Source organism: Lonchura striata, chromosome 4 (assembly GCF_046129695.1).
Source record: "Lonchura striata isolate bLonStr1 chromosome 4, bLonStr1.mat, whole genome shotgun sequence".
In the NCBI taxonomy this organism is placed as follows: Eukaryota; Metazoa; Chordata; class Aves; order Passeriformes; family Estrildidae; genus Lonchura; species Lonchura striata.
In genome coordinates, this window is record NC_134606.1 from 45,030,866 (window position 1) to 45,051,254 (window position 20,389).

At 39.7% G+C, this 20,389-nt stretch overlaps 1 protein-coding gene across 3 annotated transcripts in view; it reads right to left on the reverse strand.

The window, feature by feature from the left end:
• Window positions 1-497: 497 nt before the first annotated feature.
• The window catches only part of CSGALNACT1 (chondroitin sulfate N-acetylgalactosaminyltransferase 1), a 41,745-nt gene continuing 21,853 nt past the window's right edge, over window positions 498-20,389 (reverse strand). For all 3 annotated transcript variants that reach the window (XM_077782948.1, XM_021532623.3, XM_031504711.2), the window contains 8 exons: window positions 17,290-17,546; window positions 14,746-15,668; window positions 8,359-8,575; window positions 7,058-7,159; window positions 6,089-6,267; window positions 5,646-5,740; window positions 2,526-2,607; window positions 498-2,149 (listed from right to left, as the gene is read on the reverse strand). In XM_077782948.1, the coding sequence (XP_077639074.1) occupies window positions 1,866-2,149; window positions 2,526-2,607; window positions 5,646-5,740; window positions 6,089-6,267; window positions 7,058-7,159; window positions 8,359-8,575; window positions 14,746-15,379 (1,593 nt within the window). In that variant the 5' untranslated portion in view covers window positions 15,380-15,668; window positions 17,290-17,546 and the 3' untranslated portion in view covers window positions 498-1,865. The remainder of the gene's footprint in view (window positions 2,150-2,525; window positions 2,608-5,645; window positions 5,741-6,088; window positions 6,268-7,057; window positions 7,160-8,358; window positions 8,576-14,745; window positions 15,669-17,289; window positions 17,547-20,389) is intronic.

Genomic DNA, 20,389 nt, shown 5'->3' on the forward strand with positions numbered 1-20,389 from the left:
ATAAATAATCACATGTTCTGGGAACAAAGGGGTTCTTTGGAGGATCTACTTGAGTGATTGCTGCAGTTTCTATGGTAAGTGATGTATTTTGGGGTTGAAGTTTTAAAGTATACAAAGTTTCTATTTTTTTTGTACTTTTGCAGTGTTTTGGACACTTGGTGATTTGCAAGGCAAGTGCAGTGTGGATTCTTTGCACCAGCAAAAGTCAAACACATATAAACCTGTCCAAGGAAAAGGTATTTACAGCAGCATGGCTTCTGTCTGCAGAACCTGCATGCAGTGCTTTCCAAAGAGGTTCATAGCGCTCTTCCTACTGCACAGCTGCACAACAAAGAGTAGTTCATTCATTGTTCAGTGCTACCTTTCTTCCCCCCAGCTTTTACAAGCCAAAAACCAAATTAGAATTTGGTTCAGACTGCCTTGAATTAATCTGAATGCAAAAAACAGACTGCTCAGAGAAACAGCATTTAGGAAAGCAAATGGAATTTACAAACCTGTGCAGTTTTTGTTGGCTAATATATATTAAAATGGTAAATAGCAGTCAGCATTAAAAGAAAATGCTTTATAAGAGCAGTGACTCAGACTTTGAACAGTTTTAGGCAATTGCAATAAAAACTATTAAGAAGATGACTAATGTTTACAATTAGTATCTATAATTATCATAAGAGAATGTGCAGGGTACAGTAGTCCATCACAAAAATTTATTTTGTTAATTACAGAGAGTTTTCTATATCCTGGGTAAGACTATGTATTTGGTTTAGAATAAATACTTTGGTATAAAGTCAGAAAATGTTCATCACTGTTGGTATCTGACATTTGGAGTTTAAAGCCTCCTGCTAAATCACTACTGCAAGTTGATATGTATTTCTTTTTCTTCAGTATGATAAGGCCTCTGCCTTCCAGTGCCCAGGTATTGTAGAAAAATCACTTATCTATTCCAGTTCCCATCCACAGGAACACAGATCTGCAGAGCATTTTCCAAGCATTGGAAGTTTATACTATTTCCTACTAAGGCTAGAAGTAGAAAACCTGAAGTATGGCAAAATAATTCTCAAGCCAAATGAATTTCATTTAAAAACAAATCTTGAAATACATACAGCATTCTAAAGCAGAAATACACAATGTGATTCACATGATACAGATGTGGCTCATTGCTTTTGGTTCACCGTCCACAGAGGAGAACAAACAGTACCCTCCAGCATTTTTCAACCATCACACTTGACCAGTGAGTTTTTCTCTTTCTTAAGTTTAGAAAGCACTTTCTGAGAAACCTCTTTCTGTGGATTAACTGGGAACGGCCTGTTAATGCACTGCTGCTGTTCCACCATCCCAGCCCCTTAAAGGAAAAGTATTTTTGGTCACTCTGGTTTTACCATGGTTAACAATCAGATGTCCTTCTCAGAGCAGAGTCTCTGTACTTATTCAAAAATAGCCCTTTTTGGATATGTCAAGTTAGATGTAGAAAATAACTCCTAATTATTGGCCCATCAAAAGGTCAATCCTTTAAATAACTGTACACATCTTACAAACATTTCAAAGGAAAAGCACATCCATTTCTTAGTGTGAATACCACACTGGTCACATAATAACATATAATGTTCATTGTCTCTGTGATGTGACCTTGAATCTCATCAAGTGTTCAAGTTTTCCCAGAAGCAAGTGCTGAATAGTCAGGATAGTGGGATACTTAAAAACCCCATTAGAATAAAAACAAAAGTACAGAGGACAGCCATTTTCCCTCTTCTTTCGCTGCCATCCTTCTGGAATCTCCATCCTCTCTGTCTTATCCCAACTTTCTGGTTAAAAGCTCTTTTCCAAAACACCCTGAAGTCCAGTTCAGAGGCTTTCAACCTCTTTTTCTGGATTCATGTCTTCTTACTGCTCAATTTCTGTCTATGCAGGTGTGTCTCAATCTCTTGCTTGAAAACAAGCATCCCAAGCTGGCCATGAGAACCCTCATTCATGGCCTTGGACTGCATGCACATTTTGTACTGCTCTGGAGTCAGCTCGTCCAGACACTGCTTTTCATGCCACAGATGGAAGAGACCCCTGACAGGTGTTCGGATCACCATGAGGTTGCTGTGGAGGTACTTGCGGTACAGATGCACATCTTCACCACCCCAGCCTTTAATGTCCAGGTCAAAGCCACCTGGCACAAAAAAAAAAAAAAAAAAAAAAAAAAAAAAAAAAAAAAAAAAATCAAAACTAGAAATCTGTTAGCAAACTCAATGCTATTAATTGCACTGCAGCTGTTTTCTGACTCCAGTCAGCCCTTTAAAACACACACACTTTCTGTGAACATTAAGCTGCCCATCTTCAAATATTTCACTATCTTTATTTGTATTTTATTTGTAAGCAGTGTTTAGATTCTGGTAATTCTGTTGCACCTAGAAAAAGCTTGAACATCTAACTACAGCAATGCTGCAAATTAGTGACACAGACATATTAGCAAAGGAAAGGGAGGCTGATCATAATTTCATATGTTTTAGCAAAAAGGCAGGTGTATTGGAGTGTATTTTTCTTACCTATGTTGATAAAATCAGATCTGTACTGGCAAGTCATCCCGAAACCAAAGTCTCTCCAAAATCCAGTTTCTTTTTTAATAATCTGCATGGAGGGAAAGGAATATTTACATTCACATATTTACATATTTACAAAGCAGAAATGCTTTCAGAGTGAGCATTCTGACCTGAATGTGGTCAGAAATAGGAGTAACTGCCCTTATATTCTTCCCCATGTGAATCCACAGCTGGTCCTGAACCTGTTTTTGTAGAGACTCTTTGGATGTATCTGCCCCCTCTCAAACAGCTGTTTGTGTGTTCTTAGCTATCATGATAACCCCCTGATCCAGAACAATCAGGTTTTGCTCCACTCCTGCTGTAGTAGACCAAGTAGAACAATATCACACCTCTGGAGATTATTTCTTTGCAGGCAAAGCATCCTCCAAAATTGTTAGTTTCTGTAGGATTCACACCTGATGTAAGAAACATATTGGTAAGCCAGGGAAGCCAGACTCTGCTGTCAGAGCAGATGGTGGCATCTGCATTGTGGACCACAAGAGCTCTAGAAGAAAACAGTGGTTCTAATCTGATCACACAATCGACAGCTTTTTGATTATGTTGATTTTGAGAAACAAGAATAATTTTCCGTTACAGAACTGTTATAGCCACCTAAAATGGAACTCCAGAAATGCTGGGTGATAGATATAAGTCCCATAAAAGCCTTTGTAAAAATGAATGGTCTGCCTTCCTGAGACGGACAATGAAAACATTATATATTACAGGTAGAATATCAGAGCACTGAGAAACCATGGCTATAATTTTGGATATCTGAAAAGCAAATATCCAAGTACAGATCTCTAAGGTCATAATTCATGCATGTGAGTGACCTAACCCAATGTGGTGAGACATCCAAGAGCTTCAAGGGACTGGGATAGGAATTTAAATCCTCTGAGCATGTCAACAGTACTTCACAGTCTTAAACACTTGGTTAGAAACCTATCCCTTAGCAGCTGCTTTGGAAAATTTTGACTTAGTTGTGACAGAATTTCAGAAGATGAGGAAAGAGAAAATTTCCATTTCTGGATTTACAAATCCCAGTATTTCCTTAATGAAGAAATGCTCTTCCAAAATTTTCTCTCCTGATTTATTGTTCGTGCCTCCCCTTTTTGTTCATAACTCTTGTCACTTCAAAGGCATTTTTAAACTTTTATTTTACTGCTCACATTGCTAGACATTTCATTTCTCCTTTCCTTGAAAAAGCCAATTAAAAGGAAATAAGATTGTATCTGTCAGGCCTACACTGTAACAAGCAGTCTCCATCACGATGCCCTTACAGCAAGCTACTCATGTGCATTAGCATTATTATTTCCCATTAGGGCAAGTGGCTGCTGCACAAATCAAATTCTATCTAAGATTTCTGAAGGCTTTTTTTTTGTCCTCAGCAGCCCAAGTTCCAGGAGAGAGAGCTAACACTGTCTTATTTTATTGGCATAGATCTGGCCTTATGCCTGGCAACTAATTTGGGCTGAAAATGTAAAAATATACATAAAAATGTGATTGGCTGTACTTCTTTAAATCAAGAAGCTTTTCTGATTCACATTTTATGATTCAAATATTAGCTATAAATATTTTCACAATCCAGACAATGTACTTTGTGGAATTTACGCTAGCCTGAAAGCTAAACTCTATTTTATTCCCTAAGCACAATTCTTACAAGCTTGAGGATCCCTGACAGGCTCAGAGCATAGAGAGAGGAGCTTATGTGAATCCCATGGTATGATCAGAACAAGTTTCTTTTGAGAAAAAAACAGTACAAGGAATTTTCTAGATTCTTCAGTAAAAGGTTTTCTGTCTGTAGGTCTCATAACACAGAGAGCAGTATACAAAAAATTACTTTAAAATATTTTAAAATGACTTTTCAAACTCTCATTCTTCATTTTTATAGAGGAACTGTACAAGGTGGGGGCAGTGATGACAGAAGACTGGATTCAGACCGCAGGTGATCTTTTTCAATTGTCCCTGGGCTCACACCACCCCTGATTCATACCTACCCAGAACAACAATAGAAACTGGGATGCTCTGGGGACAGTGTCCAGCCTGGGACAGGATGAGCCCTAGTAAGTGCAGTGCCTGGCAGTAAGAGAGGCAGATGTGGCAGGTTGGGACCTGGCCCAAAGGAACTGAATGAAGCTGCATAGTTCACTTATGTTTCAATTTGAAAATTCAGCCATTTAGCAGCACTAGTGGGCAGAGAAATGTGACCCACTGACTCTGGAGGGAAGCAAGACTCCCTTCTGTCAGGCCTTTAGGTTCAACAACAGTGCAACACCAGAGCACAAGAGAATGGAGAACAGTGTCTGCAGCAATGCCAAATAATGGCTTGTTCACTGAGATTCATGTGAACCTCTCATCTGTGTGCTCTTTCTTCCTCACAACAACTCCCTCCTCATTCAGGAGACTCATACATGTCTTAATCATATGCCTTATGGAAATGTTTTTAAAAATACTGCTCTGTTCTCACATAAAAAATAAGCAGGTGAGATGACAATCGGTGGAGTTGCACTGTGTTGTATCAGTGCCAGAATAAAGTGACAGCTCCAAGCATGTGATTTGACTCAAGCACTTCAGAAACACAGTCTGCTCACAGGCAGCTCAATCATGAACTGTGGGAAGGGAAAGGCCACGGTAAGGTGTTCAAGTAAGTGGGGAATAACTGTGACAGCCCCTGAAATTATCTTTTTACTGACTGATCTGAGGACAGCTCTGCTTTTTACAAATGTCATGTCTTCAAATGCAAATAGTATTCAGTGATAGGAAAAAATCAGAGCAAGTCAAGGGCTGTCACCCCAAGATAGCACACTATGAAGGAACTGTTCACTAGTTAGGAAATTCCTTCTATCAGAGGAGCAGACATTTTTAAAATTCTTAGTTTCCATTTAAGAACTTTAAAAATATTTAAAATAAATGATATCAATGTACATCCCAGTGAAATACACTGCAGAACTCACAGAGTGTTGCAGTTAATTTTGTCTGTATGGTGGTCACTGTGCACAAGAAATAGGGAAATGCTTTCCAAGAGCACATGTACCTTTAAAACATGCTTTGTTCAAATAAAAGGAGGCATTCAGAGAAGCATGTACTTACCAGCTGCTGTTCTAAAGATGGTATGGAGTCATGGTGACCATAAATTATACTGGGGTTATACTGGCTGAAGAGAACAGGATAAAATACCTTCTTCCCTGGAAATGACAATGGGTTATTTTTTTAAAAAAGGTGTATAAAATACATTTGTCTCTAACAAGGTACAGTCCAGGCCTGATCAAATCCAGACAAAGTCACACAAGTTTTCCACTAAGCCTATGTTCTTTCCATGAGAATGTGAACTTGAGGATGCAATTAATAAAAAGATCCTGTTCCAGAAAGCAGAGGTGCTGAAGGCAAGAGCTTTTATCACAGTAGGAGCAGGAACTGTTACAACTGATTTACAGTAGCTTCATTACCAATTCAAAGGCAAGAATACTCTGGTGCAGGATTTTACATAATAGGTGGAACCTGTTGAAAGACAATGCATTCATGAGGAGCAGTACCTGGCTGTGTGTTCAATCTACAGGAGTTCAAGAATTCGGCTGTGAAGTATATGTCCACATCGCAAAAAAAGAGAACAACATTGTTTCCTTTCCAAAATCGAGCACCAACATCTAATCCTTTGCCCCTGGAAAACTCTTCATTCAACTGGATGAAGGTAAAGTTCTTGAAGTTGGCTGACCTAGAAGGAAAATATTTTGTAGCTTACCTTGTCCATCCAACTCTTAATACAAGTTGGGGGTGAAAACCCCATATAAAAGAATTAATGTAGAAATCTGTAGTATCACAGTTCTGAGAGCAGCTGGAGGGAAGAGATGTCCTCTTTGACTCTTGAAGAGATTTCCTATCTATGTTCAGTGCTTGACCTGTGTACTCCTAGCATTCCTGTCACAGACTTTCTTTGGGCAGATCTCACAAAAATCCCAACAAGGTTTAGATTAAAAAATACATTCAGTATACAAATTTCAATTACCTGTGGTTACTTTACTGTATCTATACAAGGGTCTTCCTACACAGAGAAAACAAGCAAAATGCTGCAGTGCCACATGATCTTGACAAACACAGATCTGTAACCAAATGCAACAGAGCAGAACTGACCAAAAGTATCCAGTTCCTTTGTGCTCTACTGAAATTGTCTTCCACCTGCCTTTGGAAGTCAGCTTTCACTCCTAACAGTCAAAGCCACTTTCAAAGAACTAAAGAGTTACCAGTGTGTGTGGGAGGAGGAAAAAAGAGGGAAAAAAAAGCAGTTGCACTGAGGTAAATTGAGTTAAAATCTGCTCTGCAGTTCTAAAGACCACTCTATGGGACTCTCTGGGTAACACCATTTTTATTTGATACAAAAAGAAAGTTATTTTCTGCAATCCATTTTAGAACTTTTTGGCACAACTGTGAGTTTTGAGTTATCAATTCTCCACTTCACATAGGATAGCTGTATATGAACAGCACAAAGCAGATGTTCAGGTACTTACTTAGAGGTATTTTCAAGTATTGATTTGACTTCATTCATTTGTTCCTTTCCAAAGTAAACTACAGTGAGGTGAATTCTTCCATCCTGCTGAATTCCCATTTCCCTGGAGAAAAGAGACAGATTTGTGACTTGTCACAGAAGTTAGCTTCCTTCAATAACCTACAGCAGCTGAGGAAGGCAGAATAGGGTGAACCTCAGAGGCATTCCTGGGGACATGATTCACTGACAGGCATTCTTGTCATGACAATGTGGCTCACTTTCTCCCCTAGAAGAGACAGAAGTCTGTCTTTCAGGCAGATTAGGTACCAGCTCTCTAAGCAGCATTTGTTGTATTAATAGGACACTGTTAAAAGAGGCCATCCAGCCTCAGGAAGAGTGATCAGGCAAGCAATAACTTCAGCACTCAGAAGAATATGAGAAGGAGGATGTTTATAATACCCTACCTCATAACCTTGAGTTTTTGCAACAGATATTCCAGAGTTCAGATCTTTGGCATTTATTAAAACCTAAGTATTAAGCAGACATCAAACACGTAGCTCAAGGGTAAGACCAATCTGAACAAATGCTAGAACTGTGCCTCACTTGCACTAAGTTTAGTTAGTAAGAGTTCATCTATAATCAGCAGAGAGATCAGCATGACCAGAGGGCAATTTCTTCCTAAAACAAGATAATCAGAATACTAATCAGAAGGCTAATTTAGACAAGGAGCCTATTTTTAGATGGTTGTAATTAGACAAAACATCTCATTGTAAGAGCAAGAATCTCTGATAATACAGTCTTTTCTGGGCAGCTATTTAAAGTTACATCTCAATTAAGTTCTCTCTCTGAACATCATGTTTGTGCTGAAAAAATAATAGTTTAAGAGTAACTATGCTGAAAGCTTAAATACATTGCCTTTTGTTGCCTTGATATTTTATCTAATGGAGCCTAGCAAAGCGTCTGGGTGCACCAGTTCTCCTTTTCCTCAGAAATGCTCCTTTGCAACTACTGCATGACACTCTCAAGTTGCCACAATTGTATGTGCCCAACAGGCAGATTGCGACTCTTAAGTCAGATACGTGTGCATCAGAAACCCTGATATAATTTCTGATATAATCAGAAACCCTGGAATATAATTGCTTTTACTGCTACTCACAATGCATTAAGCAACCAAATGCCTTTCAGTCTGTAATCTTGAAAATCACTTAGTGGCACAATGAACTGTTATGTAAAACTAGCAACGAGTGAGGTTTTGATAACTCTTTTAATTGCATCTTACTTTCCAACAAAGAAAAAGTAAAGGCAGCATTGAAGGAAACTCACCTGAAATTCTGCATGAATTGCTGAAATTTGCTGGCTCTCTTGGCCAATGGCACAATGACATTAATAAGTGTGTCAGCCATATTGACATTTTCATTTTTCACTTTCATTACAGGACCAAAAGGCCGGAATAAAACAATCTTCTTGAACTGATGTTTTGCATCTCCTTTGAAAGTCAGCTCATACAATGTGCCTTTATTTTTTTCTGTGCGGTAGATCCCTGAATGAAAACAAAAATGAAGAGATTTTTGTATTAAACTTGGGCTCCTTGGGGGAAAGAAAGGGGAAAGTCTTAAGTTGCTATATCTAAGTTGGAAATGCAGCAGAGGCAATGAGATATTTACTTTTAAACCAATACACAGTCCACTACCTTTTGGAGGAGGCCATCACTGTAGCAGGGACCCAGTCCTGGGAGGCAGGAGCTGTGTGATATTCTTGCAGGCACATTCCAAGGCTTGGCTGAGTTACAAACCTCTGAAGATAACCAACTGCTCACTCTCAGTAAACCCAGCAGACGTACTGTCCTTATTTTTCAGACTGCTCCAATTGCACACTGCAGACACACATGGTAATGGGATGCAGAGGGACTGCAAAGGCAGTCTGCCTCTCTGCAACAGGAGGGATTAGGCCATCTCCCAAAAAGGCAATTTCATGATGAGCACTGGGAGGTTCTCTGGAAAGTCCCCTGATAAAACTATGCAAACAGGCCTCAGCCATCAACTTCACTCACTGCCAGTCAGGACAAAACTCTCCTGTTACTCAACTCTCAAGAGACTGCTATTTTCTTTATGAATGCCTATATTCTTGGTCAAGCAATGGTCTGCAAGGATAACACTACAGTTTGTCAGAGGCTAGACCAGGATACATAATTCCTACAATCATGTGTTTATTTCCTATATGGAAGAAACTTTCAACATACTTGGTGGGTGAAATTGGTCTGGTTCATGCTGAGAGCCAGCATGAACTATAAAAGCCTTGATCATGACCCACTGAAATACTATAAAATCCTAAATGAGATCAAGTTGGCAAAAAGGCTATAAATTTTAGTCACCCTAAATGATACTTCAGTCCCTAGAGTGTATACCAAAATGAAGCTTTTTCACTGGCAAATCCATTAGGTTTAAGAAAGAAAAATTAATGCTAATTCTAACTTGTCATTAAGCCACTGTAAACATCTTAACAACTTAATCAGTACAAGAGTATAATTGCAATGCCTTCCATCTCCTGCAGAAGTTAGAGAGACAAGCACAAATGTCTTGAAAAAAAATTCCTCCTCTTAACTTGTTTTTATTTTTTTTTTTTTCCCTCTCCATCTGGCTATGAAATATAGCTTCTTCTGGTTATGAAAAACAAGACCAAAATAAGGCTTGCTTTTTTTAAAATTTTGGTTATTCCTGATGTGTAACATGGTTGGGCATCTCACCCATAGACTGTCAGCTCTGTCTGTATTTCTTGTGAAGGTCTGGGTCAAAGTTTTCTTCAAAGAGCAAAGTGATATAATCTCTTCATCTTGTATTGCAGCTTTTACATTGGTATAATCAAAAGACTAATGAGGTGTGATTTTATCTGGAGAGAGTTCTGTGGACTGTCTTATCTTCACTATCATTCTCCAAGTGTTTTATTCTTAATGAACACTTCAGCTGGTTAATAATATATGCAGAGTTACTGATCTGTTATTCATGTAATGTTTTATTTTTAATATAAACTGATTCAAAAAATGCTCCAATCCTCCTTCTAGCATAGCAAATTAATCTAGGGAGATGGCAGCTCCATAATTCTTTTGCTGCTAATCTTTCAAAATTGTGCCCTTGACTCCCCCTAGCTTTTTTTCATAAAGTCTGCCCAAGGTGCAGACCATGAACTACATCTGTTACTGAACTGGAGCTCATCTGAATAGTGGCCTAAGAGCCCCTTGATTTACTCCTCCTGGTGCCAGAAAATAGAAATCTGGGCCTTTGAACTTTGCTCACCCATTTATTCTTACAGAAAGACTTCTCATGATCTGACTGCATTGTTGAATGCACTCATTTGCTCAGGCAGTTTTTGAACAGAGGTTTTACCTAAGATGTTTGTATTTGAAAGGTTAAGGCAACCTTTTGACATTCAGCTAAATAAAATTCTAAATTAAATCTGATTTGCATTCCCTTTAGAGATAAATTGATAGGACTGTTTCACATGCTTGCCATAGTGAACTTACATTTTTTAAATTAAAAAAGTCATCAATTAAATTAAAAAAATCTAATAATATCTACCACACAATATCTCAGCTTTTGCTTTTACGTTCTCTTCTATCTATCCTAGCAAAGAAAGAGTGACCCCACAAATTTCACTTCCCTGGAGAGATGTAGTACCCAAAAAAGGAAATCTTACCAAATAAGAAGCACCTTAAAGAGGAATGCAAGTTTGTGACCTGAATGGGGTCCCTCGGTCCCTCTTAGGGCTATACACACAGAGGCTGCTTCTAACTGTAGTTTTGTTTTTGTTTAATACTTCTACTGTGGCTGAAAACAAGTAGCTTAGGTGGAGACATTGTGCAAAATGGTAACCCAAGAATTTATAATCCTAACCTCTTATACTGAAAAGAACTGTATGCAAGTTTAATGCCTCTAATTATATATGGCTATTCTTCATGCATATTTAAACTATTTGTTTTCCATTTTAAAAAATGTTCTTTCCTTTTAAAGTATCTTCTTTTTAGAAGCAGAGAACAAAGTGATTTGCCCAAGGCCAGGCAGTGATCCTTGGAAATGAGTCTGAATGTCTTGAGTCACTCTGGCGACTCACCCAGCAGAACATCCTGCCTTTTACAAATTTTTTTCCGTTTCCAAAGGCTCTACTTTATTTGTGCCACCAGGCCAGTCTACGTGATTCAGGAAGATGTGTCAACCAGCCTCAATTCCAAGATACGAACTGTGAGGGGATGAAAAAAAATAGTCTCAAAAAAGTAAACAAAAAAATCTTTCTTTAAAAGATTGCTTCTGAAATGAAAGCCTTGGAAAGGCTAGATATTAAATATGGATAAAAGAAGGTTAATTGTTCATCTATTGCTTCCATTACAGCAGATATGTTTCAGAATATGCACCATTCCTTTCAGATGGAGAGGGAAAAGTCAAAGCTTTTGAAAACCTAATGTAAAAAAGTAAACATGAGCTCTATGTCAGCAGATAGAATGGCCCTAAGATAAAGGAAAAGAACAAGTGAGAAGCAAAAATTGCCTGGGCTGAAGAACTGATGAAAAAGCATTAAGTCTCCAGTCTTCAGAGCAGTAATTCCCAGGGCTCTCTAAGGAAATGGAAAATACCTGATGTCTATTCAGCAGGGCAGGCAAACAAATGCCACCTATGTTGATCTACATGAAAAGTGTAACTAGCAAATAGCCATGTGTTCTTAACAAAATGCTGTTTACTGGGTGACAATTCTAGCCTCAGTTCCACAGAACACAGGCTTCACGTCTCCTAGTATCTCTAGAAATACTCCCTGGACTCATGCTCATTAGTTCCCTTCTGTTAGCTGATGTAGGAGCCACTATGAGGATTTATCAGAATTTGCTGTCCTCATTTTAACTCAGTACTACAGTCGTGTTCCCACTTCACATGCAGTAAAATACAGCATCTTAACTTTTGATGAAAAGTGTCATTCCTTTCTCCCAATAAACTTCCATGGCAAAATTCCAGCAGATAGATCGCTACCAGTAGCTGCCCATTTGATGAAGCAAAGCTACTCCTTTTTCATTTGCCTCTGAGACCTTGATTAAAATTCCAGTCACTAGACAGCCACATACTTCAAGTAGGAAAACTTTTGATCCAGCATATTTGAAGGTGTTATGGAAGGGCATTTCTTTAAAATCCAGGGATTTTCTGGAACTGTTCATATTACGAAAGAATATCATCAAGCAGTGATTCCATTCACTTGTGGAACACACTACTGAGGCTTGTCAGAGTCTCCAAATTATTATCTTCATCTGAGAAAATGAATGACTTCCAGATTTATTTGGCACTGCTGCTATTTACATAAATTAATGACCAGACCTGTTATCCTGCTTTCTGAGCAACTGGCTTTTACTGGAAACAGAGCAGTCCTTTGCCTGCTTATAATACAGAGAAATTTCTGGGTTTTTTCCCATGCTGTTTCTTACTGACACCCCTTGGCAGAAAGCTACTGAACTTGGTTCCTAAGTGGGAGGAATAAGGGAGAGAGATGAACATTATAGCAGCTGAACAGCCCCAGTGCCTCTGTCAAGAGAGAAGCTAAGCAGAGCAGCAGCCAGATGGATACATCTCAAGCTCCAGGGAGAAGGTGTGGCTATCTTGGTTTTGATTAAGGGGGGGAAATGGAAAATTCCACTACGTGTCAGCTATTGCTCCGAAAGGAGAACTGAGAATCCTATCCAAATTTCATGTAACAGCAAATCTGCTGAGAAGGAGTTTAACTCAGATGTAAGGTACTAGGGTCATAGTCTAATTTCCACACACAAGTTATTCTGTCTAGAAAGTGCAGAGAATGCAACACTAATTTTAAGATACCCCAGCCCCAGAAAACATTTCTCCTTAAATGCAAGTGTTTGAAGAATCATTATTCTTGCAAAGACAAGAATAAATGCACAAAATTAAAAAAAAGAAGAGATACAGATCCCAACTGAGTTTATTGCCCTATACCACCATCCTGCCTAGCAATGAACTAGTGATAGCAGGTGCCAGGATCCACAAGAAGAGAAAAATCCACACAGGAGGCCAAATAAACAAGACTTCTTTGCACAACTCTATGTTCTAACTAGACTCAGGATCAGCAACACACATGAGGAAAGCTGGTCTCAAAGGCATCTCTAAGAAGAGCAGAAACAAGGACACAGATCCTACATACTGACAGCGGCAGTTCAGATTTTAAATCCTGTCTCTGACCCTGATTACCTGATTTTCATTTCAGCACATCTCTCCACCTGATCAACCTTAAGATGAGAGCGGTAGCCCTGCATTTAACATAAGAGAGGCACACAGCTTTTATGTGTTGTTATTGCTAAAGCAGCTGGAAAACACTTAGAGGGTTAGTGCTATTACTTCCAGTGCAAATCTGGGCACTCCCAGAAATCTCCAGCTGCCCATGGCAGTTCCAGAAAATGAAAACAGCTGGCTTGGTGGCTGCGTTAATGAACTCATGGTTGCTGTGTTGCTGGACTTATATTAAGTTGCCAGAAGCTGACATAGAATCTAACTTATTACTCACTTACTGTGTAGGCAGTAGCACCTGCAGAGCACTGTTTCCAAAACAAGTTCAGAGTCCAAACTATACTTGAAATGCATAACTGGAACAGATAATTCAGTCCTCCCTACACATACTGAAGTTACACAGAGAAAGGGATTTGTCCTTTGATTGGCAGTTTTTGCCATTCTTGGGAGAATTAAGTCAGGGGAAAAGAGAGTGATGAGAGGTCACAGAGACATCCAAAGGGATTTGGCAGGGAAATTTTCTGCCATCTCTTTGTTTCCAGCCCCAATACATGGATCACTGCATTTGCAAACAAATCAGTCTGCACTGATGAGTGAGAATTAGAATTTGTTCCCTTGCACCTACAGAAGCAAGGACCCTACAGGTCCCTGCAGGGGAGGACTCAAGAAAGAGTCCTCCTTGAGCTCAGACTAAGCTGTACACGGGCCTCCAGTTTCTTGAGCTCCAAGTCACGTGAAAGGCTTCCTCCCTCTGGAGTATTTCACCATGGTATAAGAAAGCCAGCAAGACCATAGTGCATGAAGAACCTCCACAGAGCCAGCACTAGTGTGCATCTCTTCCCCACTTCTTTCTGCACTCGTTCCCCAAGAACAGGCTCACAGCTTAATTGATATTAAGCAATGTGTGTCAGGAAACATCTCCTTTCTCCTCACCCTCTCACATGGAAGAGTGTCCAGATCCAGGCTCACAGTGCTGCCTGTGACCAGGTGGTGCCGAACAGTCATATGTACTTGTTCAGCACCTATAAAAACTGTAGAAACATATTTTGAAAAGATAAACTGAACAGCAAACACAAAGGAGGAGAATGGCAGCATGGATTTGAACTGCAGTTGCCAGTGTTAACTCTGGAAATAGATCTGGGATTGCAGCCTGGTCAGTCACTCCTTGCTTTGTCAATTTTGAGGCAAGCGCATGACTAGAGAGCTGTGAGAACACATTGGTTTCACCACAGGAGACTGGCGGGCTTTGTTGTCACTGTTGTCACTGAAAGTCCTGTTCCCCAGCAAAGCTGCCATTTTGCAAATGTGCCTGAGACAGCATCTCTAGGCCCACAGCACTAACACCATCCCAGACATCTGTGCTCTGACACAGCTACCATCTCCCTCAGCAGCTCAGTCACACCAGAACTCCACCCCAGCACTGCCAACCTGCTCTCTGCATACGAACCTTCAACAAAGTCGGAGGCTGTGTATACACGGGGTTTTGCTTTGCTGACCCCATCTGGCTTGTTCAAGCTCCCCACTGCTAACTCGATCACCTCTATCAACTCATCTCGTTTGTCCTTCCTTACAGGCTTCTCCTCTGGGTGCCGTGTCAGCCCTGTCTCCAGCTGGTAAACCTTCTGCAGGGTGAAGCTCTCAAAGGGCACTGCCGCGTACTCTGTGGACAGCTTAACACCGCTGTGCACCTCTGCTTTGTCTACTTGGGAACGGAGGAAAGCCAACAGGTTGGCCTGGGCCTTCTCTGGCTTGCTGTGGTCAAGGTGAATGTCCAAGGGGTCTGGGTACTGGTTCTGCATGTTCTTAAGCTGCTCGGTCCTGCCCTGGAGCTCAGCCTTCAACTGAGCAATTTGTTTCTTCAAGCTGGTGATGTAATTGCGGTGTTGCTCTTCTCGCTCTTGCAGAATGGCTTCATATCCCTCCTTCACAGTTGGACTGTGCACCCTGGGCAAGGCAAGCTGCTGGTTGTCACCCTTGGGTGTGCAAGCCAACATATAAACAATAGACATTGAGCAACAGGCCACCACCAGCAGGCCTACAACTCGGGGAAGAAATAGAATAAATCCTCGTCGAAGCATCATATCTCAAAAAAACAGAGTTTAACCCCACACATACAACAGTTCTTATATCCATGCAGTGCCACAGAGGCCTCTGGTCTTGGAGTACTCTTACACAGATGCATGTATGTGCAGGAACTGGTTTTTCAGCTCTCTTGAAATGTGTACTCTGCCTCTACGTGGAGCTCTCTCTGGTATATACCCAGCAGGACCAAAAGATAAGTTGTGAAGCAGACAGGACACGTCCTGATCCTCATGGCAACACCTGTGTTGTTGCATTATGATCAGATGGTGGCTGATGGAGCCTGAGGACCTGAAAGATAAATTACAAAGACAGACAAGTTAGAATTTGGTCATTCAGTCCAGACTATTTAGTGTGTTCTAATTTACCTTGTTTCTCAGCTGCTCTAGTAGATCTCAAAGCTGTGAAGTGCTTGGGCTAAGAGTCTAAAGGTGCCAAGATCCTTATGTGGAAAATCCCATATGCATCCTTTTCATTGTTAATAACATGGCTTGGCCCATTGCCAATGGAAAACTAGTCCAGGCCTCAAAGACTCCCATGCTTCAGAATAACTTGGAAGAGTCTAGTGATCAGATGCTAAAGTGCTTAGTTCATCCAAGCAGTGATGGCCCTTCAGGTGTTCTCAAACCTTGGAGTGTTCATTCAAGTTTTGAAAGGAAGGAACTCAGTCACAGAGCTACCATATACATTTTACCTTCCAGGCAGATTTTTTCAAAAACACCAGGTGACAAATATAGTCCATTCAAACATATGAAGCCTGACCTGGAATAGAAAACTGATAACCAGAAAACTAAAAACTGTTATCAAGGTCAATTACTGCAACTATCATTATTTGACATATCCTACCAGATGCTCCCATAAAAAAGCAAATAATGAGGAAGAAGACAATTTCTAGGAACACTCAGATCAATTTTACCCAAACTCAGCAGAAGCTTTGTTGCAATTTTGAAACTGTCATCATTGCACACTATTTTAATATTTCAAGACCCTCTTCTGTTTCCCATAACATTATGAAAATCTGTGCAAAAATGTACAGTATGACCATGTTTTCTAGTCTGCCTAGAACTATCGACCACAGAGAAGGTGGAACTGGTAACATTATGATTTTTAATAAAACTTCTTCAGGTATATATAGGAAAGAAAAAAAAAATATTATTAGAGTTGAATATTGATCTAGCTATAAGATACATTAAAACAGTTGTGCTGAGAACACAAAGAGATTTTCAAAATCCCTTGGGTTTGGCCCAAATCTGTGCTGGTGCAAGGAACTTCATCATTTACTCAGCTGACTGCACACTTAGGTATCAAGGCTGAGAAACATCCTAGATTACACATTGTTAGACATAAACACAATCAAATTAACCCCTTGATGCTCTCCCCTTGGATGCATGCATGACATCATTACACTCTTGACAGAGAGAGGCACAGTCCTTTTAGGCATACATCCTTGCTGGCACACCGTTAAACAAAAGCAGTTTGACTAAGAATAAGACTTTCAGAGTTATTGTCAGTTATTTCTAGTCTTGAATCAAAGTCTTGTGTAGGACTTTTTATAAATTGTTCTGTGGCTTCCCCCCTCCCACACCCCCCATCCCCATCTTGATTGACTATTACTCCATATGCAGCAGTTACACACAGATATTTCTGATGTTTGGACTGTTATTATTTTATCAGTTTGCAAAGCTTCTGGGAAAAAACCCAACTTCAAGCAGGAATTGAGGGGGCTAGAATGAGCCATAAAAATAGTACTGTATTTTTTTCAAAGCAAGGCTAAATTACTTTTATAGCATTTATAGGATTCTCCATGCTGAAAATGCTGAAAATGTCAGCATTTTCAAAGGAAGAATTGCTGATTTTCAAGAAGATATTCAAGCAGCAGGAGAAAAAGACAGGATGAAGTTGGCACCCTTACCTTTTTGATGTGATCTTCTCTTTGGAACATCTTAGTCTGCTACAGCTTCTTCTCAGCTTGCCAAAATCATTGCCTGTTTATCTCCCTTCTCATTCCTTTCCCAGAAAATGTGTGTACTATGAAAAGTACTGTCAGCCTCAGAACACCTCTTCATTGCTTTCACATTTGTCAGCTGCCTACATCTTCAGTCTGTCTCTTGTGTGGTGAAAGGCTGTAGTGGAGACACTTCCTATGGATGCACTAAAAACGTTGGCCTCCTGCAATGTAAAGGAGCTTGTCAAAGCAAGGAAAATTAATCTGGACATTTCTAACTGTACAACAGATCTGGCTAGAAGACTCTAAGAAGGTAGTGTGCAGGGAGACAGGGTCAGGAAGTGGTGAGATGTAGTACATAAAACACTGCTGTGCTTGTATGCTTCCCGTCACACAATTAGTCCTTTGACTGAATTGGCAGAAGCTGAACATCAGTGAAAGGATTAGTTGTACTAACATGGTATAAACTGAAATTACATCTCAATGGCTTAGATAAACACACTATTTAATTTCTATAAGCAGCAACAGATTTGAATTTTGGTCAAAGGCCTCTTCAAATGTTGACCTTAGAATATATATCTATCTTCACTAAAATATAGTATCTCTCTCTTCAATGTACTATCTCTTTTCTATATATTTTTCTGGTTTGAAATCTCTGCCATCAAAGATGCATCTTTATAAACATTTCAGAAGAGCAAATTAGCAGACCTACTTTTTCCTTTGAAACATCATTTTCATAGTAAGGAATTGAGACCATGAGGACTTTAACCTTTTTCACAGAGATTTTACCGTCATGACTGGAGATATCCTGACAAGAAACTTGCATTGCTTGCACTCTGGATCTGTCTTATTAAATTGTACTGGTAGCTTCAGCGGCATTGCCCTGCATTGACTGACATTTAAATATACAGCTGTTACTGTACTACTATCTCATGGGCATGCTTGTGAAAGCAGTCCCAATCCAGGTCAGTGCCAAAAAAAGCAGATTACTTTAAATCAACACCAAAGGTGGTCACAGCTAAGGCATGTCTGCTGCATAGGCAAGTACCAGAAAGCCAGGGATGGTAACTCCTCCTAACAACCATTCTGTTGATTTCACCAGACCAACACAGTTTCACACCAACTGAGATGAAGAGAAGACAAACTGAAATGTCAGGTTTTTTCCTAGGAACTGACAAAAACGCCTCTGTATTTCACAGCAGCCAGCTGCATCAAGTAGTATTAGTCTCTTTGCAAGCAGAAGCTGTAACAAATACACAGTGATTAGTCTGGTGACTGAGGAAAATGACATTAATTCTTAAAAAAGCCATCCCTTGCAAAAACATCTTCAACCTCAGTTCAACCTGTTAGCCCAGCCAGAGGTCAGCCCTGCTCACAGAGGTGCTTTTCACTTGCTTTCAAGGAGCCTGGGCCTAAAATGTTCTAAACAGAGAAACAGATTCTGTCATCACTCTAAGCACTCTGTAAACATTTCTGCACAGTGGAGGGTGTTGCACCCAATCACAGGAAGTAGCAAAAAATGGAAAGTTGGTTGGTTAAAAAATTTCAGATGGTATGCACCCATCACTGTTACTCACCAACATCTGAATTTTTATTGGACTGTAGAGATGCAGGAAATTCATCTCTGCACAGAAATGACAATGTATTTCAAGTCTGAATTTTTGAGTCTCAAAAAACACACAAAGAATCTGTTCAGGAGAAAGGGACTCAAACCAAAGTATCTCTGTATGTGCATCTCCCCTCTGAGCTTCACATTTTCTGCACTCCTGATGTTGAGGACAGAAATTAATGGCAAAAGCGCAGTCATATTTGCAGAGGCAGTGATCTCTCAGCACAAATGACATGAGCAATGCCTGATAATTCCATGTTTTTAAGTACTTTCTGCCACAGCTTCTTATTGTAGGTGTAACTCAGACTGGCAACTCCCATTTTAGCTCACAAAACTTTGAAATTCCTTTTATTTTCTTTTTTTTTTTTCAGTAGAGGCAGTAAGTGGCAGAAGCTGCAATTAGGTTTTGTGTAGGTGTTTGAAACATCTTCATTGAATAGCAGCACATGTCACTGTGAGATTTCACTAGAATCATAATAATCTCTGAAATGAGCTGTGGGGAGGAGGAAACAGATGTTCCACCCAGACTTTAAGTGCCTTACAAAAATAGAGAAAGACATTCTGCAGCCACTTGTAATTTGCCTTGAACGTCTTAATTACAAGGACTGTGCATAGCACTGCAGACAAATTAGTCTGCTTTAAATGTTAGGCAGAAGATTTTTCCCCTTAGCTTCTCAACAAAAATCCAAGACCCTCAGCACAACAGGACATGTCACAGGGATTAAAATTTAGTCTCACATAGCAATTTACATACTTTATACAAAAATTAATTCTATTTCTCCTTATGGCCAGATCATGATTTCTCAACTACTTCTCAGCACAGTTCATCTGTCCAGGGCTGAATTAAGCAGAAGGCTGAATAAAGAAAAAAGTCTGTCTGATAAACTGACTGGGTGCACCTTCTTAGCCTTCTTGTATTGCCTCCTGTAAAAAATTTCCCCGCTCCCTCTTAACAAACCACTCAAAGTCTTAACGTCTGGTTTCCAGTCTTCAGTCCAAATAAAGGATTAGTTAGAAATAGTATCCAGAATGAAAATGCTAAATGCTAATAGTTGAAGACAGTAGACAACTTGCTGTAAAATTCTTGATTTCCTAATCTTTGATTCCAGAGTCATCTTCAACAGAAAATCTTACTTACATTGTCACACGTTCTCTCAGAAATTCTCAACATCTAACCCTGCCCACAGAAGGACAATTACACTATTCCCATCTGTAAATAACAATTACAGTCTGATCATCTTGCAAATAGGTTACAACAACTGTTAGAAGCTGACTTGCAAAGAAGAAACCCTCAAAACTTTAGCAGTCCTGGAAATACTATATTTTTGTCTTGAAATGGAACTGAGAAGTAGCTGCTTCATTCAAGAAGCAGCTTACATTTAAGATACTGCTATAGACTTCTCACTCTGGAAGCTGCAAAACCAATGCAGAATTCCTAACTTTTGCCTTTGATAGTGT